Source organism: Blennius ocellaris, assembly GCF_963422515.1.
Source record: "Blennius ocellaris genome assembly, chromosome: 9".
In the NCBI taxonomy this organism is placed as follows: domain Eukaryota; kingdom Metazoa; phylum Chordata; class Actinopteri; order Blenniiformes; family Blenniidae; genus Blennius; species Blennius ocellaris.
Window position 1 is genome coordinate 17,496,583 of NC_137658.1, and position 24,555 is coordinate 17,521,137.

The 24,555-nt window shown below is 41.3% G+C and overlaps 1 protein-coding gene across 1 annotated transcript in view; it reads right to left on the reverse strand.

The window, feature by feature from the left end:
* Positions 1-24,555, reverse strand: part of il1rapl2 (interleukin 1 receptor accessory protein-like 2) — a gene marked incomplete at both ends in the record, with an annotated part of 355,657 nt that overhangs the window by 102,616 nt on the left and 228,486 nt on the right. The window contains 2 exons of the mRNA XM_080502514.1: positions 23,858-24,011; positions 24,107-24,293. Of these exons, the coding sequence (XP_080358640.1) occupies positions 23,858-24,011; positions 24,107-24,293 (341 nt within the window). The remainder of the gene's footprint in view (positions 1-23,857; positions 24,012-24,106; positions 24,294-24,555) is intronic.

Here is a 24,555-nt window from a genome sequence, read left to right on the forward strand (position 1 = left end):
AATGTCACAAGTTATTTGAAAAAAACAAAAAAAATTGGTGTTGGATGTACGTTCTTTGGAGAGTAAAAAGTGAACTTGACTCAGCTCATGCATTTACATTAAGGTCTGACAGTTGGCATACATTGTTCGACAGAATCGCACAAGCCATGTATAAAAGCTAGGTGTGACACTTCAATGAGCATTTGCAGCGAATACTCATCCATTAATCTAACTTAGCAGTCGCTGCGCTGTACAGTGATAGAAAAAACTAAATCGTAAAAAAAAAAAAAAAAAAAATCATACATTGAAAAATGTCCTCCGATTACGGCTGTTTTTAAGAAGCTGAACTCAATGTGGATGTTTCGGTGTGTTTTTGAGGGATTTAAAATTACTGAACTGCAAAGATGAAAGAGCGACATGCAGGGGGGGAAAAAAACCCCTTCATTAATACTGCTGGAAATGCTTCATAATACAGATATGCATTCTGAACGTAACCTTTAAAGACTGTTTTCCCATTCAGAATAAAGATCAGCTCTGAGCTGGAGGCTCAGCTAACTCTTTCACACTGAGGCTTCTTATTACTGCAATATGTTTCCCTGATGAATTTAGCACACAAACTCACACATGACTCTTTGTATTCACTCACAGCCTGAAAGGACAGTCTGAAATGTCACGCACTTGTACGACTTCTACTTTGTATGAGTGTGTGTTTGGATACAATCACACCGAACACAATTCTCTCATATCGCTTATTCAATTTTTCACGAGCATGATTTGTTAATGTGTCCGATGGATGTAATTAACCCATAAATCTCCTCGGTTCTCCGATTAGATGTGCGACCGGCTGATATTTACCACGGTGCAGTTCTTGTCTGCACACAGATGGTATTGCTTCCATAAACTGCATGAGAGTGGGCCTGCAGGGCTTCTGCTGGACGTTCTGTTCCATTTCCCACCGTCTAGAATGATGAGAAGCTTTAAATTTTATCATTAGCTTGTGCACAGTAGGAACACTACTTCAAGCAGAATGGCTGATGAAGTGGATGTTTAATTTCAGAGTCTTATAGACTGCAGCACGCTACTGACAACTCGGAACCCTGGCGTAATGTGAAGTCACTCATCGGCCGAAGTGCTGAGTAAGAATCCGTATACGTGCGCAATGATTTTACTTTTCCTAAAAACCAAAGTTTTGCCTGCTCCAAAGTTGTCAAAATCCGATTTGTGCAGATCAAAGAGAACCATTTTAGATGTTTTCTTGAATGTAAAATATGCCCCTGCTTCTGTTTTGAAAGGTTCTACTTTCTACTAGTGGCATAATATAAAAACTACATAGTTTACAGTGTTTCTGCCATTTCCATGTAAACGGACATCGTTTTCAAACCGTTGCCATGTAAACACTTGTGTTTTTTGAAACATAAACATAAAAATGTCCTGTAAGAGGTCCTAAAATGCACCCTAAGCAGAGTTCTCGGAAATGAAAAAGGTCCATCTTCCTCACTGTGAACATGCGTGACGGATAAACAGGCTCCGATGTCGTTGAATTATGAAGCAGTCCAGACTCTGCCCTGTTTAGGTAATATTCAATGTACTGTAGATATATTCACAGAAAAATACAGATTTCTCAGAGAAATTCCCTTGGGTTTTGCTCTCACGGATTGTTTATTATTTTAGGTTATTTTTGAATGATTTGAAAAAAAACAACAAAACAAAACAAAAAAAAAACATGGCTTGCTGTAACTTTTATACCCTCACCTCTCTTTGACTTGAGCAGACTCCATAACACTCTTATTCCTTGTGTTAATCCCAAAATATCAGATTTGCCACTTGAACCTATTTTGAAGGAAGTATGGGAAAGAGCCATCTTGCTTTCTTGTTTTTCTTATGAGGACAATCACAATATTCATAGCAATAGTCATAGAGGATAGAGAATACAGGACAATCACACCTCTTTAATTGAGATTAAATACAAACTGTATCTGCAGTCACTCATTCAAAATGCAGATAGCACAGGGTTTGTTGCACATACATGTGTAATGTATTGTGTACTAAAAGTCCAATTTATGTAGACATTTCACAAGAATAAACACCACAATTAAGAACTGCTGATAATTATCATCATTGTGCCAATTTCAGCGTGTGTGGCTATTTTCCATCAGTTCCAACCTTTACTTTTCTGACATTTTAGCAGTCTTACCTGTTTTAGTCTGTCATTAGCTGTGTTTGATTCATTCCTCAGCCATTTCAAGCGATAACAGAGTTTCTTTCCGATCCAAGTTGGATTCGGTATGGTACCCATCCAGTATCAATACTTTGAACAAAACTTTGCATAATTAAAAAGTTCAGAGACTGGCCATTTAGTATTCAACATTACTCTGCTGGCGGGGAAGTCTGTGAATTTGTACTCCCATATGAAATATACCCCAGAATGGGTTAGCAAAGAATGCTAATGAGTCTCTCCCTGATGAATGGAAACTTGCCATTTTCTCCTGAGACTTCTGTATTTGTATTCACACGCAGATAATTGTTCATGCTTAGCTTTTTTGAGACGTGGATCCCACAAAGGGGAAATCCATATGTTTAAAAGGAGATATGAAGAAATCAGTGAACCAAAACTTGAAAATACAAGTGTCCTTTCAAGAATTTGGAGCACTTTAAGAGGTTATGGTTCTGAGTGTAGGTGGGTTGCAGCTGTATTGATTGAAACCAAGATGGATAACTGATGTAATTGCAAAGTAGTGGTGTTCTGTCCGAGATGTGAGAGGTTGAGGAGGTGTGATTGCTCACGGGACGGCTGGGATGAGTTGCCCTTCAGCCACTTTTGAAGGATTTCATTGGTCCTACTCAGCCCAATCATTTCCGGAGGCATACAAGGACACGGCGAATTTCCAAAATTGGACTCTTCACATTTTCACCTCAGCTGAAATAATGAGATTACACAGATTGTCCATTGGGAGGATGGATTCAGTCTCATGTTGGCTCAGATTTATTTTGGCCTCTGTCCACTCATGTTCTGTACTTTTTTATTGAATTCAAGTGTGAAACTGATAAAGATGAGTTGAAATCTACTTCGACAGAACTTGGGATGTAACACACTCTCGTTCCCGACTCATCATTGAGCGATCACATTAGCAAAACATGACTTTCTTAACATTTAATATGGTGTTAACATTTCTCAGCTGTCAAAAAATAAATAAATCTAATGCAAAGAGCATTGGGTGCTAAGATTGGCACGAGAGAAATGAGTTAGAGAGGAAACCCACTCAGTTCTGTATTTGGAAGATAAAAACCAGCTAAGTGACTATATCTATTTACATGCAGCCGTTGCGACAATTATTACCTCCTCCAATCAAATAAAAAATGGAGTTGATGTGTGAAGACATGTTGCTTCTACAAAGGTTGATGATCTACTACCGTGGGAGAGAGACCGGAAATCAGCCGATTCTGTTGTTTCAGCATGTGATGCGCTGTACACCGCCTGAAAGCAGAGTGAGTATTTTAGTGGCTGTAACGGGATGAGAAGCCTCATCTGTCTCTGCTGGGTTTGCTCCATTCCTCGTCAAGGCTCCGACATACTGATGCTGATTGTGTTGACAGCTTATTGAGTAGATGTCAGCATTTCTCACCGTCCGTGTCTGGAGTAACGATGAAAAACAACAAGTGGATGAGTACAGGTGGAAGACCAACAATGGCACACAAATATAAAGACACAGGCACTCTGTTTTGTTCCCGATAGCTCTTTTTAAGCGATCTGCCTTTGATGTGAAAGGCGTGTTCAATAAATGTGACCTACACAAATAACTCAGGGTCACTCCTCCCGTTAATTGGCATAAAAAAGTAAATCTAAGAAAATGTGAAAATCACAAAAGAGCCACTTGCACATCCATAGAGACTCTGTGCCTTTATGTGGATAAAAAGCGTTTGTGTAGAACATGTTTATCGACAGTACAAGGGTGACGGCAAACATGCATGAAATATGGAGACGCTACTCTGCCACATCTATTCTTATATTGAGTTTAGATCATTTACAAAGAGCGCATGCTCTTTTTCATTCTCTTGAGCCATTGTGTAAATAAAACAGTTGCATCAAGGGCTCGTCTAGATCTTCTGACTGTGTACAGATTTTGCAGTTCCTCTCGGTGATGATCTGCTTACATTTCCAAAGTCTATAATGCCTGTCTACCTTTCACTTAACTATATCTGTCTAGACGAAGGACGGAGACAGAGGGGTGGAGGGAAAAGATGAATGGAACTAGTGAGCAGAGACAAAAAGAGGAGGAGGAGGAGGAGGAGGAGGAGGAGGAGGAGGAGGAGAGGTAGACACTGTCTTTGTGTCGCCACTCGGTTTAATGATTTATACTGCGAGGAGCCTCATCCCGGTTAAAAAATAGCACCGACCTCGATGTTACGATGCGTCTCGAGTCATGCTATAGCCTGTTAAATAAGAAGTGGTGGAGAAGAGGAGGGAAAGGTAGATGGGAATAGATAAGAAAAACGGTGCAGTCTCATCCAAACAACACTGTCTGAGTCATGCATCAATCAGCCAAAGGACACTGAATGTACAAGTAGCACAAATGTACCAATCAAAGCCCAAGTAAGACGTCAGAAATGACTTGTGTGGTTGACAGCTGCTGCCTGCAGATCAGGATAATCATCAGAGACACTGTCCATTACATAGAAGTCAGCCTGTTCATGATTGATGCAGCACGATCGTCTCTCAATCTACAGATTGCCTGAAGGCGCCAAACTCACACTTGAGACAAAAATACAATATTTCCTTTAAATGAGCTGAACAACACAGCAACAATGCACTGTTAGTACTCTAATGAAAATGAAGTCGATTAAAGGGTGGCATCCAGCCTCTAGCGTGGTTTCCCATTCCATTGTTTTAATGAATGTGACAGTAGCCAATGTCATTAGTTTTGTATGGCAGGATAATGTAGTTGTTAGGACTGTATTCTTACATCTGGAATGCCCCGGTTGAAATGCTTGTCTTTCTGTGTGGAGCTTTTTTTCCCTCCATACTCAAATCAATATATGTGGTTGTTGGGATATTTGGTGACCATTGGGTGTGAATGTTTATCCACAAACATGCTTATTTATGTGACTTAGATAGAAGTGTGTGAGCAAATGAGTGACTGTAAAGCATGTTCAGAGAACTCAGGCTGTTGACCAATTTGATGGACTGGTATCCTGTTTATGATGGTTTTTTTCTACTTTGCATAGTTGTCAGTTTGCATACTACTGTAATGGATGCTGTAGGAGAGCAATGCCATTGAGGGAGAAACACAAGATAAATGAAAAACAAACACCTGGAATATGCTTAGAATTAGAAATGATTTTAAACTGATGATCCTGGTTTTATTCATTGCTCCAATTCCTACTCTCCTCCACTATCCGGGCTTGAGCCCAGCAACAAGTAGTGCAGTGATTTAATCATTAAAGAAATTCTTTTCATTTACAACCTGCTATGGCTTACAGTCAGAGCCATTAGCCAGCAGTAGTTTTTAGCGTGCGCCATTCATTTGCAGTCTGTACGCTGATGTGTTAACATCTCCTGCTCTGACTGCAGTTGGTAAGGACCGCTACACGTACTGGGCTGCTTGTCAGTGCACTGGGACGGGGCAGAGGCCCAGGGCAAAGCTCAACGCTCATTGAGAAGAGTAAGATCACTACATGCTTTGAAGTCAGAGTCTCTTTAAGGTTCTAATAACACCAGAAAAAGTCACACGATTTGGCGCTAGTCATTTTTTGTTTTTGAAGTCACGAGAGTGGTCTGAAAAGTCGCTATATAAAGCAATAAAGTCTCTCAGTTGGCAACACTGTCCCCTTTATATTTGCATGGCTCTGGGGGCTGGAGAGCGTCAAAAGGAGATGCGAGAAAGGTGGATGTCCTTCATAACAGCTGCCTTCATAAGGTCTGCAATATCCACTGAACCAACAAGATGAATTAATGAGGAACCGTCTAAGAAAACTGGCAATATGAACATGCCCTTTGAAAGTGCGGGCTGTGCTGGCTTTGTTATCTCCTAAGGATGCCCAATGACAGGATTGTCAAAGTTGCCACCAAATGAACTCCAACAGAAAGGAGGAAAAGTGGCTAAAGAACCACCTGGCGAAGGACTGTGATTAAAGAGCAGGAAGAGATGGGTCTATCACAGGGCGAAGGGCAGGACAGGGTTGGGTGGTGAAGTACTATTGCGGCTTTAAGTCCCCGGAGGGATGAAGAGGTTGAGTGAGTGATGCCCTTTACCCAACGGTAGCTGGGATAAGCTCCAATGCTCCATCAAAGACTGGATGAAAAAAAATGAAGCATGTGGCTGGTGATCTATCAGATGGATGCAAGCCGCAATACAATATAAGTACAAAAGCACATGTTCAATACACAAAGGAAAGGTCAGGGTCTTTTAAATGTCTTTCTGAAATTGCTCTGTACGCTGGATTATTTTCTAACTGTTAAATGTACTGTAACATGTTACGTCTTCATTCACCTGCTCAAAGACAGAAGAACAATGACGGTGACTTGAAGGAGGGGGGAAGGGGGAGGGACAAAGGTAGCGAGGTACTTGTAATTGTCTACAATTAATTGGCCTCTCATTAATCAGGTTCTCATCTAACCTAATGTCTCACTCCACGAGGCCCAGACAATGGGCGAGCAGCCCATTGGGTGGCGTGTCTGCGAGAGTGTGTGTGTGTGTGTGCGTGTGTCAAGAGCAAACACTGTTGTGTATCAGCCGTTAATGAAATGGGTGGTTATCAAGGCAAACAGGCTTCATTAAGTCCAGTGTAATGACCTGTGTCACATTTCATTTCATCCTCTCTCTCTCTCTCTCTTTCTCCCTCTCTCTCTCCATCTCATGGGTCTTTTTTCTTCTCTCCAGCTTTTATTCTACGTCACTCAGTAAAGGAGAATTCCACAGATTTTATTTTTGAGGGCAATTTTCACAAACATTCTAAATATCTTTATTTTGTTTCATATATATATATATATATATATATATGATTTCTTTAAGTTAATGGTTCTTATATGGGTCAGACTTTGCATTAAAATCAAGTATGAACCACATGATCGTGACTTAAAAATTGAGGTCGAACCAATCGAAATCAAAAGACCAAGAACCTTGTGAAATGCCAGGCCGTACTTGTGCTATCTTAAGAAAACTGCAGAAACCACATGATAAATGTGTCTGGCTGAAGTTCAAAAACCCTTCTCAAAATATCCTGCCTTGTTACGGAGGTATAAATTACATACAATCCAATCATTTGCAGGACAAAACATATTTAGGTTGCGAGAAGGTTACTTCGACATTTCATTTTCACCGTTGCTGCTGCTGCTTTCTTTCCCTTTGTTCCTGTGCCTTTTTATGGTGCAGGGTCTTCAAACTCGAGTTAACCAGTCTTAAGGCTCACGAGCAACACATTTGACCTGTGATTGCTCTGCCCTACCTGTTTATCGGTTCACAGTAGAAAAACTGCTGCGACTCAGCTCCGCGTTTCTAATGAATGAGCGCGCTCAGAAAAACGCTCGCCGAAGAAATTAAACGGTAAGAGAGCACTTCAATAATCAGATAATTGAATCATTATCTGCTCAGCGGCTTCAGATTGTGGTGACAAAAACAAACGAGTTGGTAAGAAGAGGCGTTTGGAGACGGAGGGGGAGGGAGTGAAGTTTGATACGAGAGAGAGAGTGTGGAGAGAAAACTCTGAGAATCAAGAGGCATGACACGACTTTAAATGAGACGAGCGAGAGGTGCCTTTTGTTCGGGTGAATTATCGTGGAAGTCATTGCACCAGAGTGTGTATCAGAGACATAAAAACATAATTATAGACGCAATCTCAGAGATAAAAACGCAACTCCGGTGTGTTTTTTCTGCGCATTCAAACATGACCTGCTGCGCAAACAGTCGCCCAGTACTTTTTAGCAACAATGTATGAGCTTTAGTTTAAATGGGTTGGTTCATCCAAAACTTAAGCCGCCGAGAACATCTGTTGCCATCGTTACCGTTTCTATAAACTGCTGTTTACCAGAGAGGGAACATCTGAATAATCTGGTTCTATGTCAGTCCTCCTGAGCAGCAACATGGAAGATGCCCCGCTGTATTCACAGTACCGGAGATGAGCTAATGTATACCACCAAAATGACAATAACACATCTGCAGATGAACAGACACGATCTCTATGTCCCCAAGTAACAAGGTACATTTATTTGCAGAAACTCGGAAAGGAACTGCTCATTTCAAAGCATAATTTTTTTTTTCTTCCAATGTCATATTCAGCCTTTTATTTAAATGTATCACCCATGTGAATGTTTAAATTGCAGTCTTATAAATAGTGTGATAGTGTTCACTCTTTTCTGGTCCTTATATCTGTAGAAAAGCTGTGAACAAATCACATTTCTTGATGCCTTTTGACGGAAAATTACAGCTGGAGGCTCCGTCTTCCTATTTGTAATCACTTACCGACTTTCAGTTATTTGCAGAATCATATTATTCGTCTCACTCTCGATGGATCCATGTTGAATTAATAGACCGAAAAACTCGGTGGCCAAGAAAGGACAGAGCTAACAAGATTTTAGTCGTACAGACGGAAAAGAAGGAAGTGAGATATTGTTTTATACCCTCCTGAGAGGTGACAAACAGCTTGTTATAAATGTGAGGGGAGAGAAGCTAGCAATAGTGAGGCGGGCAAACGAGGACCAAAGCAGCGCTGAAGCAAAAAAATTAGGAGGTGATGCTTTATTTAAAAAAAAAAAAAAGGCAACACGTGAAAAGAAAGAAAGTGAGAAAAGAAGAAAAGGTACAAAGCAGTAACGGAGGTCTGACATAGATGGAAATGAAAGCCGGAGAGACGAGAACGGGGATAATGGATGAAATTAAACAGCAGGAAGGGGGCGGACATTGAGGGGTGTAATGGTCGTTTTAAACACACTAATGGTCCTATTAAAAACTGCTGCAGGTTTATTGTACTAGCTCTGAAATACAAAGGGGAAAAAAAATCAGTACCCTCCACTTCCCCTTTTCATGAATGATTGTTTCTGGGTGTTAGATCATAGATTTCAGCAGGAAAAGAACATGAATGAATAATCACTCTGTGGAGGACATTTATCGATTTAATATTAGGCTTTTTGGCTTATGATTACATTTAATGATTGTTGATAGAGTACACGGAACAGCTGGAGAAAGACCTGCAGCTCGAAGTGGATTTATAAAAAATCCACCGGTGTGCCGTTACCTACGGTCTCTTACCATTACTCCCGAATGAGTACACGTATAAGCTCATGGATTTACACAGCAGATTTTGAATTATTTTTGTTGGGTTGTGAGGCCAGAAACCACATATTCAGTTTTATTTTAATTGCTGCTTCATTATGGCAGTGTGAGAAGGTGATATTCCCTTCTCACTGTGAAATGACTTTTCCACACACGCACACAGTGTTGGAGGGGGAGTGCTTGTGAACACTGGGAGTTTGTGTTGGGGATGAGTTGTGGCGTCGCGTCACCTACACTGGCGTGGGTGGGACCGAGTGTGCGTCGCCAAACATTTAGCCATTGACAAACCATCCCTCGCCACGGCTGACACTAGTTACAACATCTCGGGTCCGTAGTGAGGTACCCACGACACCCAGTGTCAGTGGCACACAGTATGGCTTCTGTATGCTCGTCAGACTTTTCCTCGGCAGAGCGCGCCCCACTGGAGGAGCTGTATTTCAGCCGTCAGACGGCAGGTGGCCCAGCCCACTGGGTGGACACCCCTTGGACTTTTGTTTCAGACCAGCCAGTCCTGATTCGCCCAATTCAAGGTGGGGCTGGGCCTTTTTAAAGAGGCCCACTGTCAGTTAGTGATGAGAAACCCGACTCCTGAAACGGATTCACAGGTTTTCGAGTTGTTCATCCAAGTGAACCAGTTGTCTGAGTCATTTGATTCAGTTGCGCATGCGCACCATTTCCACTCGCTCCAATAAGTACATGCTAGTTTTTAGTGGCTCTGGTCTCCTTACACTAGATTATGTGTGTTGTTTTTGAGGTTTATTTAAACCAGGAAACACATTAAATAACTGATTAAACTGAATAAATACCCAGCATCCAGAATGACAGATATACAGTATATATTAATATATACATGATTTCATAGTTTATTTTTTCCTCCAACATTCTGATTTTCCTTTTCACTAGTATCAATAAACAACGTGATGTTCATAAGGCAGAACTAATTATAGGGAGCAATATTAAATGTAACACAATACACGCTACACACGTATTTTAACATTATTTATTTTGTATTTATTCATGTATTATTCATGTATTTATCTCTACAAGCTTTGTGAAACAATGTGTGGCTTTTTTTCTCCGCCGTCACTCAGAAACTTTCTGAGCGGAGCGGAGCTGCAGACTTTCAGGTGAGGGAGGGGCGGAGCCTCACTACTTACGAGGTGAACGGCACAGCGTAAGTACTGCTGACCGATTAAGAGGAGGTGAATGACTCTTTTGAGTTTTGAGCTGACTCGGGCATTCGCTGAACCACTGAAGTGAGCTAACTTGGGTATGCGAGCTGAACTACTGAAACAAGGTGAGTCTAGTATTCGTGCTGAACGACACTTACGAGTTGACCAGAGCATGCTGAAAGCCTCATGTGACCTGAAGGAGCCAGTAGCTGCTGTGCTAGCTGCTTTTAGCGGCTATTAGCAGTAGCATTACAGCATTACATTTTCCCGCAGGGCGACTTCAGTGAGTAATGCGATATATTTATACAGTTGGAGTTAGACTAGCAGCAGCACAACAGTGACGTTTATGTTTTCCTGGGGTTGAATGACTCGGTAAACGAGTTAATGAACGCGATAACTCGTGAGTCAACGTTCAGTAAAGTGACTCGCGAGTTTTGAACAATTCGTTCAAATTCGATCATCACCACTGTAAGTGTCAAGGCTGACTGAGAAACAGGTTTGTGTTTGATTTGCGATGAGGGATTCAAGAAGTGTTCAAGAAGTATCAATTTGTGAATGTGTTGCTTTTGATGAGATTCAATGGGTAATAATGGTTCCCGCCATCTTGTATTATTGATTGAAGGTTGTAAAAGCCTTACTACAGAGACATTTTGTTCACTGATCAATGTTATGCCACCAAATATTAATTCCAAGAAATCCAGACATTTTTCCATCAATATCTGTAAGAATCAGATCTACAATGATTTTAGATTTTCAGTTTACTTTTAGATCATTTACAAAACTTCTTTTGGTGGGTGTGAGTGAGCACCCTGCTTGGTAAACAAATTTTATTCACTGCTTATTGGTTTTCTCAGAGAGAGGAAACAGATGATGAAATGTCCTGTTCTCTGCAGGCCGGAGACAATAACTCTGTGGATAAAGTTTGTCAAAGTCTACCCAGAGTAAACAAAGTTTGTTATTAATGACTCAATGTGGGTAACCTGGCGTAAATCAATTTGCATAATCGCTCCATATCTTCTTCCCCCCTCCCACCACAACTTGTTTTGTGCGGATTTTTTTTCTCCTTCCATTGCGTTGCCTCCTCCTTCCTGTTTTATTCTTTTTTTGTTGTTTTTCTGCACTCGCTACCCTGTCAGAGGTATCGATGTGTGAGAGACAGAAGGGTCTGCATGTTAAGGTTGTCTAATGTAATTAGCTTGACCACTGGGTTTTCTGCTTGTGTGCGTGTGTGTGTGTGAGGGTACAAAAAGCGATAGAAGAGAAAGTTAACGAGGCTGCTCTCCTGAGTGTGTGTGTGGATGTCGAGGTGAAAACATGTGTTTGAGTCTTTCTTAAGCATCAGTGGACGAATTTATCGTGTGTGTGTGTGTGTGTGTGTGTGTGTGTGTGTGTGTATGTGTGCGTGTGTGTGTGTGTGTGTGTGTGCGTGTGTGTGCTTACGCACATAAAGAACCCCTTGACTCCTTTATTTTCCAGACCAGTGGTTGAATCATGTTTCAAGTGGAAAAAAAACCCACCCCAAAGCGTATCTTGCCGACCAAATGCACAAACGTGCTTGACAATACAAGTCTGTACGAATGACAACAAAGGCCCCGTACAAATAAAAGTCAAAGACTCACCAATATAAATGCAAACACTACATCGTCCCCAGGGTTCCTTCTGAATGTGCCGATATAAAAGCTCGAGCGGAAATTGAAGCTTCAGTATTTTTACGGGTGATATGACGTTGATGGATGTTATCAACCTGAACCAACTCGCCGGACGTCACAGACGTGTTGAGGACGAGAAGTGAGAGTGTTATATGGTGGTCATGCAGTGTTCTGTAATAGCCAAACTTCTCTCTCAGCCCTGACAGTCATGACGTCGTCTGACTGGCAAAACCCGCGGTTTGCTCTTTGCGGTTCGGTTTGATAATTGGCTCCTACCTGTAAAGATAAAACGGGTTCTATTGACTTCTTCCCCATAGCAGTCCGTGTTCACTTCAGTTACTTTTCTACACATATCTGGAGTAGAAAACAGTTTGATAGTAACTTGGCTCCCTTGCTTTGAGCAATGGCTGCATGTGTGATGGATGTAAATCATGTTAAGTTATATAAGGCCACGACACTACTATATATCGTTTTCCTTCCTGTGTTTTTCCTACAAGACTTACAGCAGGGAGAAATTAATCCGGCTTGGATTGTATTATAGCGAGTTGGAATAACAATCATGAAAGAATCCTGTTGGTACCTTTGGTCTTGGCGCTAAATCAGTGGTCCCACATTGCAATGCGAGACCAGTTCAAGGACGGACGTTATCATGGTCTTGCGACAACACTGGAATGACATTTTGGCAGTGTCCAAAATTTGGGGTGAAGGCGACTGCTGCTGTGACTATGTCAACTAACTAACCAATAGAAATGAAGTACGAAATGACCTATTGATCAACATGACGTCGGTGCTAAACCCAACACGTTGCTTTACAGCAACAATGGCAAAATTCAGAGCTGAGGATACCTTCAGCAGCTGGCATGACTCATGAAGGTTTTTTTTTTTTAACCATTGTTTTCTGATTATTTACACCTCAGGACCTGTCAGCCTTCATTGGAGTGGACAGTGTTTGAGAGAAATCAAACATTTCTCTTTCGATCTGAACTCTGACCATGTTCGCACCTTCGGTGTGAATTTTCACACAACCCTCTTCGTTTCTCCTCCGCTCACATTCAGATGCAGTTTCACTTCGTTGTGACCAATCATGGTCGCAGCTGTGCTCCGACAGACAGTCAATCATTTCACATCCCCATATAACACGGTAGTCACAAAAATAATGGAAGGATTTTTTAAAGTAAGAGAAACCTCTTCAAAGTCGTTGAGAGTGAATGTGGGTTTAGCTCTATTGACTTCAAGAATATCTGAGTAGCCTTTGAGTCACATTTAAGAAAGTCATTGTTCTGTTTGGAGTTTGAAGAGAAGATGATTCAGCAATTAGGTGAGGAAGGCTTCTGGCACTTTGACCTTTTCTTAAACTCACATTTTCAAACCCTGAGTCGTGAAGTAGCACGGCCCGTTTAAAGGGAATGTGCAAGCCCTGATGATGGATACGAAAATTGACATCATGCATCTTAAGAAATGTTACAAGCCCTGAGCTCTAACTTTTAAATAAATTCAGTCAAACATCACATTTGTACCTTTGTTGTATTCAGCTCCTGAGCTCGTTTGCTTCTAATGCTATCCTGCCTGCCTCTGTAGGTTTCAATTCTAGTTGTGTGTGTGTGTGTGTGTGTGTGTGTGTGTGTGTGTGTGTGTGTGTGTGTGTGTGTGTGTGTGTGTGTGTGTGTGTGTGTGTGTGTGTGTGTGTGTGTGTGTGTGTGTGTGTGTGTGTGTGTGTGCGTGTCTGTCTACTAACTTCATCAACGCTCTCTATCTTTAGAGAACAGAGCCAATTTCACAATGAATTAGGAGGTGAGTCTCTAACTGGGTCATGCACCATTATCACAAGCACAAAAACAGATCTGTAGAGACACACACACACACACACACACACACACACACACACACACACACACACACACACACACACACACACACACACACACACACACACACACACACACACACACACACACACACACACACACACACACACACACAGTAAAGTTAAATTAAAAATTTAGGAAAAGATAGATGGAACAAGACGAAGAGTGCAATATCGAACACTGAGATGTGGACACCGTGAAAAAATAACAAGGGACATAAGTCTTTTTTAATCGTGCTGTGCCTTGCAGTGTGTGTGTGTGTCTGTGTGAATAAGAGTGCTGTGCCTTGCAGTGTGTGTGTGTGTCTGTGTGAATAAGAGGCAGAATATAACATGTCGGGGAAGCAGCAGACCATTAGCTCCACCGTTACGCCAGCACGGTTACAGACGTGTTGTCTGCTGGACACCTCTCCTTCTTTGGTACCTCAGTGCAGAGATCCTCAGCAGTTAAATTTAGCCTGGATGCTGTGTACTTTGCTAACAGACATTCTACTTGAAATACTTCTGAAATATGGATGAGAGTTGATTTTTTTTTTTTTTTTTTTTTTTGGAAAAAAATGCTTGGGTGGGATGGAGAGCAAAGGAAACGCATGCGCACGCGCACACGCACACGCACACGCACGCGCACACGCACACGCACACACACACACACACACACACACACACACACACACACACACACACACACACACACACACACACATACACACACACAGAGGCTGGGATGATGATCAAGACCTGGATAAGGTGACGATTAAAACACCAACCGGTTGGCTGACTGGTGAATTTGGCATTGAGTAGAAAGAAGCTGTCACTCTACTTTACACGGTCACTAGAAAAGGCAGCGGTAGAGGAAAAGACATATGTTTGGAGTGTTTCTGCTTGTGGACAGAGCTAGCAACAGCTCACGGCTAAAAACAAATACTCCTCCGTCTGCCGTAAAATGGCTGTTTTTAGCTTTCAACAGAAGACAGACACACTCGCTTTATTAAACTTTCAATCTCAATTCCTGTTGATGTTCCAAATACTGTGTCGATGTGTTAATAACAAGGCATGTTCAAATGTATAATTTGTGAAATCCTTAAACAAAATTGTAAAAAAAAAAGAAAAAAAAAGGAAGGTTAAAGGAAGGCAAAACCTTCCAACCCTCATCCGTGAGTTTTTCTCACTGAATTGAGGAAGAACTATTCTGATTGGCAGACTGTGACCAACGTCACCAGTACATTAGTACAGAAGTCACTTAACCAAATGATCTACAGAGCCTATTTATGCCACTTTGTCTCTCCTATGGAGAATCATTCCTCATCAGTCAAACTTCACTAAAGTAGAGCAGAACACTTTGATAAATTAACAGCAGCCAATCAGGACTCACAGGAGCCGTGTCAATGGAGACCTTGGACTTGTGATTCCCGGTTCAGTACGGAATCAAATCAGGTCCCAGCATGATTCAGGAAGTGACCCATTTGAGGGTATAAATCCTCAATCTATCACGAAGACTGCGGCCTGTGGAGAAAACTAATCACAGCACCGTAAACCCACCTCCTCTATAAATGTAGTGAGTGAATGTGGGGATATAAACTCTACAAATATAAACTAGTAAACAGAGAGCTGTGCTTTAGAGTTCAGCTTCCTCTTCACAACAGCAGTCAATTGACTGCAGCTGCTCCTCCCACCACTTAGGAACAAGCCTGAACTGGTTATTGTTCTCACTCAGTAAATGGTCCACTCAGACTATGGTTACCAGGACCCACAAAGTCCAAGATGCTCGCAGTGTTCGAGAGTGAGAGCCCCTGCAGGAGAAACTGGCTCTTGGGGAAGTTCTTTTTTCTTCACTGACCCGTCTATTTCCAGGATGTGGTGAGCAGTCATATCAAGGTGCTCTTGGGAGCTGATAGGGATCAAGGATCTCGCTGTGGAATACAAACCGGCAAACCTCTGATCTCAAGTCTGCTTCTCCTGTGTCGTGGCCACCACTCTCTCTTAATAATGCCTCACTGGATGTGGAGTATTAGACTGGATAGTCATCACCTCCACATATAGAGTTGGCTCTGGACCCAAACTTTTCTTTCAAAATTCATAGATTCCAAAGACAAAACTTTTTAAAAAAGCATTGTATGACTATACCTAGTGCACCACCACCACATGCATTAGATTTACTGACCATGGATGTAAAAGATCTCCAACACCATTCAGTCTCATGCTTTCACACAATAAACCTTCTATGAGCACAAAACACACAGAATCAGAGGTATTACACAGTAATGGTGCACGCTGGCGGACACACACACACACAGGCATCATACACGCACACACACAGAACAGAGGTGTGGGGTGGTCGGTAGCAGATTGCTCCTGAAGGCCACTTGGGGCTGGTGGAGCTCTTCACTGTGGGACATGACCAAAAGAAACACGATCTGTCAGAGCTCAGTCTGTTTCAAGCTGCAGAGACAGGCTCACATGAAAAAACTCTGTCACTTCCTGCAAGAATCTGCCATTGCAGTGTTATAATGAGGGGAATTAGAGAAGAGATGAATGTTCAGGGCTTTAAACGCTAAAAAGATGTCAACTAATGTGATTGGATCAGGTGTCATATGCAAATGTGTGTGTGTGTGTGTGTGTGTGTGTGTGTGTGTGTGTGTGTGTGTGTGTGTGTGTGTGTGTGTGTGTGTGTGTGTGTGCGTGCGTGTGCATTGCATACCTCAAGAAAACAATAACCTCATGACTGTAATCAATGCACAGATCACAGAGAGGAATGACTCATCTATGGAGTTAATTTTTTTCCACAATACATTGTTCATTGGATTTTCAAATAATATATTCAACAGAAAGCAGATAAAGTAGACAACTTCCAAAAATCCCAGACCCCCCCCCCCCCCCCCCCCCCCCCCCCACCCCAAAAACAATAAAAAAGTAAATAAACAAATAAGTTCAACCTATATAAACAGAGGTGGTCCTCAACACATACACCACACAGGCATCAATTAATCTATTTGATTCTGTTTCAATCTGATTTGGAATGATAGACAAGATTTCATCCATCATAAGTTCATGGATGATGGATTGATAAACCAGAAATATCTATTGTTACTGAACGATAATGTTTGTTAAACACATCAAATATTTGTCTGGTTTACCAAAGAGTCAAAGCAACAAACACATAAAGTTAAGAGCTGCTGCTTTTGCAGTTGTTTTGGCAATATGCAGCTTCAGTCACATATCATGTTCAGGGTATCCACAGCTACACCCATCATGTCTTTTGGTCGTCCGTATAATAAGGATGCCAACGTGTCAGTAACTCTGCCAAATGCTGGCACAACTGGCGTCAGGCCTGCAGTGCACTCACATACAGTTGTCATGCTCACAGACGGAGCTTCTTCATTACCGGCTTCTGCTTATGTAACGCTGAGCATATTTATATCGCCCAACGTGACAAATTCTCAAGTTGCTCGAAGGACTTTAGGCAGACTCCTCAGACATTTGGTTCATTTTCCCCCCAACATGCATTTGTGCTTTAGTTGTAAATGCTTGTTTTCTGCTCATTTAAATACATTTTTCACCAGGAACATTTAGTTTATTTAATGTACATTCCCTAATTTTACAAGAGTAATGTTTTCTATAACCTGTATTTGTTTGTTTACCTGAAAAATTAAACCATCTACGTTCCAAACAACTGGTTCCATGCAATTATTTTCCTTTAATTGTAGTTTATTTCCTTTTACAATGCAGAGAAGTACAATCAACCTGGTTCGCTAAAATATAATCCTATTAAAAAAAAAGAAAATGCCTCTGCACATAATCCAAAGTCTACAGTCAGTTATCAAAAGGATATAAACCAATTACAAGGAAATCTGTACAGCCGAGCAGTTAAAATGCTCTGTACCAAGTAATTCCAGATGTTACAAAAACAGATATGCCAGAACTAAATCTTACACAGGGGCTTTACAAATAGACACTTCCCTCAGGTGCTAGTGGCTAATTACAAGCTATAAATGATTAAAAAAGCTAAAGCAGCTCTGAAGGAAGCACACTCACAATCTCAGGTATTCCCCGCAGTCTCATGGTCAATATGAGTTTCTTTCCACAGCATCTCCTCGACTTCCAGGGTATTGTTAGCCTGAATCTATATGCAATTGTGTCGTTACTGCAGTCTCCATCTAACGTTGAAAGCATGGCGATAAAACCTGCTGCTGAGCGACATCAACCTGCCCAGAGGATCAAGGACGGAGATGGTTATACAAGCTCCGGAAGGCTTTCACCAAACGTCATTCACATTGTAACTGTGTGGCCACACACTTGAACTGAAGCCAAAGAAACTGCACAAGATAAAGTGAAGGTTCCCAGTTCAAATAAGAAAATGTGACCCGGAAGCATCAACATGCAAAAGATGCAGATAAAGATTGTGACACGTTCACTGTGGCTTTTTTATTTTCCTTCGACTTGTATATTTCTTGCAGCTTTTGTATTTGTGTTGTGGCTTTTGCACATTTGTTAAAGTTATTATGTTTTTGTTGTGGCTTTAGTATTTGTGTTTTGACTTTTGTGTGTTGGTTGCAACTTTTGCATTCTTATTATGGTTTTTGCATATTTGGTGTGGAGGTTTTTGTGACACCCGTGTTTGTGTTTCACCTTTTTTATATTTGTTATTGCTCTTTATTATTGTTATTTGTTTTTGTTGACTTCTGTAGTATTGTGGCTTGTGCATTTGCCTTGTCCTCTTCTTATTTATGCTATGCTTTGTGTTCATGTTGTGAAATTCGGTTGTGTTTGTATTGTGCCTTTCACATGCAATTATGTTGAGGCTCTTGCATCTTGACCCCTCTGGGCAGCCGTCAATAACTCAAAGTCAAAATAACTTTATATATCATATCGACATCTGCTGCTGTATCAATATGTTGAAAATGTATCACACCTTGATAGGCTGTATGAAGGAAGGTTGTTGTCTGCCAACAATAAAAAGTTGACAAAGTTTGGAGAATTACATTGACTAAGGCTATTTTGTGGAATACTATTTAGTGGAGATGCACCAATGCGGATCAGGCATCCGGTTCGATACTGCACGGGGTACTCGTACTCATCCGTCAGTAATGTCAGCAGCGGGTCAACAAGAGATGACAAGCAACATCCGCCACAGACTGTAAATTATGTTTTGTCAAAATGTTAAGAGGTGCCAAAAGGTAATCCGAACAGCTCCTGTCAGACAGAACCAGCAGAGTTACAGCCCGATTTCGCTCATTACTTTTACTGCTCAGTGGATCCAGGAGGATTTTACCCTGAGCTGTGCTCCATGCTACACGCGAGAGATTCAGGGCTCAAACACCAGTGATGCTACATGCTAAACATGATTAAAGCATGACTGATACACTCATTAACAGCAAGCTCAGTCCGTCTGTCTAGAGTCTACAGTCTACAGTATGCATAATGCTATGGCAACTGTAGAGGGAGTTATATACCGAAGCCTTCAAGGCTGCTGGAGGTCAGTCAATGCAGAGGTGGTTTGTGGCAATGTTTCGCCTTCACATATGCAATGTGTGTATCCAATATAAATTGACAAGTAACAAAAGGCTATTACTCAATACTTTCATTCAACTCACATGATAAATTTGAAGAAATTACCCGTGCAAATTACAAATATAAGCTAAAACAGAAAAAGACTGTGGCGCATGTGAAGCAAGCAGAAATCCAGCTTTCAGATATTATAGTTCTCACACACTTGCTGTAGGATGTGAGTGTTGACCCGGACTGGCCCGAGAGTTGGCCGTGAGCTCAGCTTGTACACAGGCAGACAGAACGACCCATAAATATAAACATGGGCGAAAATAGAGGAAGGCAGAGAGAAGCTGATATAAAAAAAAAGAATGAAGTAATACGGGTCAGAGAGATATCCTGGCTTCCTAAACAGGACAAGATAAATTGGCCTCACAACAGTTGGCACACACACGCATGCACACGCACGCACACACACACACACACACACACACACACACACACACACACACACACACACACACACACACACACACACACACACACACACACACACACACACACACACACACACACACACACACACACACACACACACACACACACACACACACACACACACACACACACACACACACACACACACACACACACAAACCCACAGATCTCAGTTCATTCACGCTCATATCACCTCACCGGGTTTGTCAATCCCCATATGTTGGGTCTGCTTCCTTGCTCATTTCGGTAACTTATCTGATAAGGAAAAGGAGAAAGTACCAGGAACACAACAGCTGGTAAAATCTATACAGCACACAATTTAAGCTGACATAAAACTTTGGGGAAAAAAAAAAAAAATGTTTATAAGAACAAATAAACTGTGTGTTTCATTAGATCTCCTCATAATGATTAATGCTACTCCTATGAGAAAACAGCTGAGCATCAGAATTATTGAACCTGATCGTTTACCACGGGACAAATCCGGATTGGATTCATCTTCTTCAACACATTCTGCATACCTTTTCATTTTTTACTGATGCATGAGATGTTTCCCTATTCTGGTTTTTACAACAAAATGTACCGTCATTGTATGTGGAGGTTTTTTAATGTGCCGCCATTACATCAGGAGTGTTCTAATAGTGATACAATACATTTACATCACATTGCCTTCACCTACATTCAGCTTGAATCATGGATAATTAAGATAGATGGGTGTTCATATCAAAAACTATATTTTTATTGACATTTATTTATTTGACAATTTCAGTTAGTTTTTTTCTCTTTCTTCTCTTCTTTATACAATAATGTTTTCAAGTGAAACTGGAAAGTGTGTTTGTACGACAAAAGTGGTTGGTGTCACTGAAAACATAACTTTCTGAAAACTACTTTCGTCTCTTTAAAACCGCTAGTTTTCTGAAATGCTGCTATTGTGCCTGCACACCACAGCCGTAGTAAATACATAGTTGTTCTGCAGATTCTCAGTCATGGCTTCCAGTTCATATTCTCCTGGGACTTGATAGTTTTACAGTTGAGAGTAACTGCAATAACAATCCAACTTGGTTGTCTGTCCGTACAAATCTCCATGTTCTCCCATTTTGAATGTTTATAGCATATTGTTGTCTACACTAATATGTGTGTGGTTTTGTTACAAAAACAAACTAAAGCACCCTCTAGTGGCTGTACATGCCAACTGCATCAATTTCAGCATTTCCGCCATTTCCGTGTGAATGGATGTCGTCGTGTAACATGCAAATGTGGTGCATCTTCACTTGTAAAATTGTCATGTAAACATCGCCTGGAGCAAACTTTCAGACTTAAAAAAGTTTTGTTTTGTGACTTTTAACCAAAGGAAATATGTCCATTTATAAATGTATCTTTAGAAAGTTTCCTTATACCATTTCATTGTAATTGAAGATCCATTTATGACGTTTCATAACTACAATTCACAGCAGACTTTAGAAGTTTTGTAGCTGTTTTGACTACTTAAGCTATTTTATCTTTTTTTTTTTTTTCTTGAAACCATGGCAATGGATGGAGCAAATTTTGCCCAGTTTTTATAGTTTCCTCTTTCAGAGATTCTATAGATAGGACACTGCTTCGTGTATTATACTAAAACAATTTTGTGTAACCTGAAGTGCAATGATATGTTAATAACTGAATGACAGCAAAATTCATCTGAATCATTTGCATGTTGTGTGAGTGTGTGGACAACAGGCTAATCAGATCAAATACTGTCTATGTGGCTACGTGTTGAGCTTCAATCCTACAGGTTTAGCTTGCTACAAGGTAGCACAAGCTAAACCTGGATAAGCTTGTGATTGATATATATATATATATATATATATATATATTTGATGGGACAATTATATCTGATCATCACTTCAGCAGCATTATTTCAGAGCTAAACCTTTTCCAAAGTGACAGCCCAACATGGGAGCCCGCAGAAACTCTGTCTTTCCAAAGCACTTACATAATAACTGCACAGTGAGAAAATGGAGAAGAATGGCTGTGATTTTCCACGCTCTGTTCCTCCACATGAGATTAGATGAAGGTAAGTCAGGAAGTGTGGTCGTGAATAATCACTCGAAAATAAAGCTGAGTCTACTCATTCCAACCTCATGAAGTGGTACATCGAATGCCACGGTACAAAACAGCGGATGGAGAAGGTGCTGACTTCGGTTATGGCGTTCAAAATGTGGGAGAAATGGTGCGCTAAGTTTGAAGAACACTCCAAAAGCAAAATAGCTGAAGTCGCAGCCACTCTGCCTCTGCATAGCTTATCATAGCAGATAGTTTATGTCAGTCTACAACATCAGCTTGAGTGTTCTCATCCGTGTCGGGAAGCCAAGTCAAGCTGTCCGAATGTGTGAGGCAAAGGCGGGGGAGAGTATCAAATGTGTGTGCTCTTAAGACAAAGAAAAGAAGCACAGCGTGGTGCCATTGCTCGGAAACACCAACTGCAAACGTCTCGTTGCACAACAGGCAAGCACAAGACGGCATGTGCACACAATCAAGGACAGCCGCGCCCCCCCCCAACAAACACACTCACAACACCAAAGAGAAGTGCAGATGGAAGTCAGTTTGAACCCAGAACAGCACAGTGCAGCTGTTCCTGCCGAGTCCGAGTTAAGTCAGAAAGCAGCGGAGCCTGAAACAATCTGTGTTTAATCTGAGAAATAAAACAAACAGACCAAAAACAATTTATACAAAATGATACCGGGAATGTGAATGCACTCAATTGTTTTAGCATGGATCTGTACTGCGCATTCAGGGAAACTTTAAAAGTGATGATGAATGATGTATTGCTGAGTCGAGGCATCTGTCAAAGTAATGGATGCGCCGGAGTCTGGGAGAGATCCGTTGTATATTAAAAGCAGACAGAGCACATACAGTATTCCCACCATGTTTGAAGCCTCACTCACTGTCCCTGATGGCAGTCGGGTTACACAAAACCACTGAGTGGTAATTCATCAAGCCTGTGATTCTTTTAAAACAGCAAGTTAAATATATTGCCAAACGCTGCCAAATGCTAATTGATGGACTCCATCTTACACTTTACCTGGACCAAATCGGTCTCATCAAAGGCTATTATTTCTTATCCCATCCATCCTATAAAGCAGTGGTTTCCAGAGTGTGAAGAGAGCCTCCTCTCGGGGGCACCAGTGAGCTTCCCACCAACACTTCAATAAAAAGGATCACTTGACAGGGGACAAAGCCTATTGAATGTTAAGAGATTTCGGGGAACTGAAGATCTGTGAGAAGCGGCTGATTTCCTTTCCCTTTCCCTTTAACAAAACGTCTGATCATAGTCTATCCTTTCTTTTTACCTCACCTGAGGTTCCACCAGGCTTGCTTTTGAGTTCCGTTTTGTGTTTTCATGGATGCACTCATAACCCCGTCAAACAACAATGGTCAGTGTATGTTTTAATTTCCTCGCTGCAGGCGAGTAGGGTTTAAAAAAAACATACCATTGACATGTTCTAAAAAAAACTTACTTGCCTGAAAAGACAAACGTAAAATACAAGAAAAGCTATTTATGTTTGCTTTGATTTTGGGGTCAAGCACAATGTGTGATCACACTGTTTTTGTGCAATTATGACATTTAAACATCATATTAATTCCAGTGAGACATTTTGGAGTACAAAGTTATATATTGTCTTCAGTTTATGTCCATTATAATTGTCTTTTCACTCATATACCATGGTATTCCGTCAATCCCTACCTTTTGACTGTTCATTGGGTCGACTCATTCATCACTAGAATCCCGGCATAGGTATTTGTGCACACGCACTGCTACTCACACTACCAAACATACTCTGACTTCTGAAAACCATGCTTCCAAAATGTGTATTTCACATCATTTCTGCCAACGGGACACTGAACAATGTGTGATGTTTGTGTTTTCATCAGCGTCGTGCAACCATCCAGCCATGCCCACGTCCTTACCTGTGACTTTCAGCTGTGTCGTCCGTCGCACCAGTCTGGATCCATACTGTAATTCACAGGTGTAATTTCCCCCATCGCCCTCCTCTATCTCAGGGATCCAAATATGTGTGGTGTTCACCGTGATGGAGCTTCTCCATTCCACCCGCTCACACTCCTGACAGGAAATCCAGGCAGAAGTGACTCAGTTCCCACGGTGTCACATAACTTCTCAAAGCTTTTACTGAGTGAGTGCAGGAGTGCTGGTCGTACCTTATACCAGGTCATCTGTGGTTGTTTGTACGGAGCCAAATAGTCCTCTATATCTGGGCAGTTGATCATTTTGTTGTGGGTTATCTCGGCTTTCTCCAAATGGCGGATTTTGCTGCTGAAGCATTTCCCGTCATCGCTCTCCTCCACCGTCATGGACATGGACACTTTCATGCAGTAAGTCGTGTTCCTGAGAAGAAGAAAAACACAACAGAGGAAGCACGTTATCATCATGACTTGTGTGAGTTCAGTGACTCAGTGAATATCGTTTTGTTAAGAGAAGCTTCAGGAAAGGAAGATTGTCCAGCTGGATGTTGGATTCCTTTTATCGTTGATCACATATTGTGTCCAGTCAAACCTCATGACAGTCGACAGTTAAATTATAAGCACTTGTCTGATTAACAAGAAGCAGACGGTAATGTTTTCGCAAACCCACCAATCAATAAAGTATC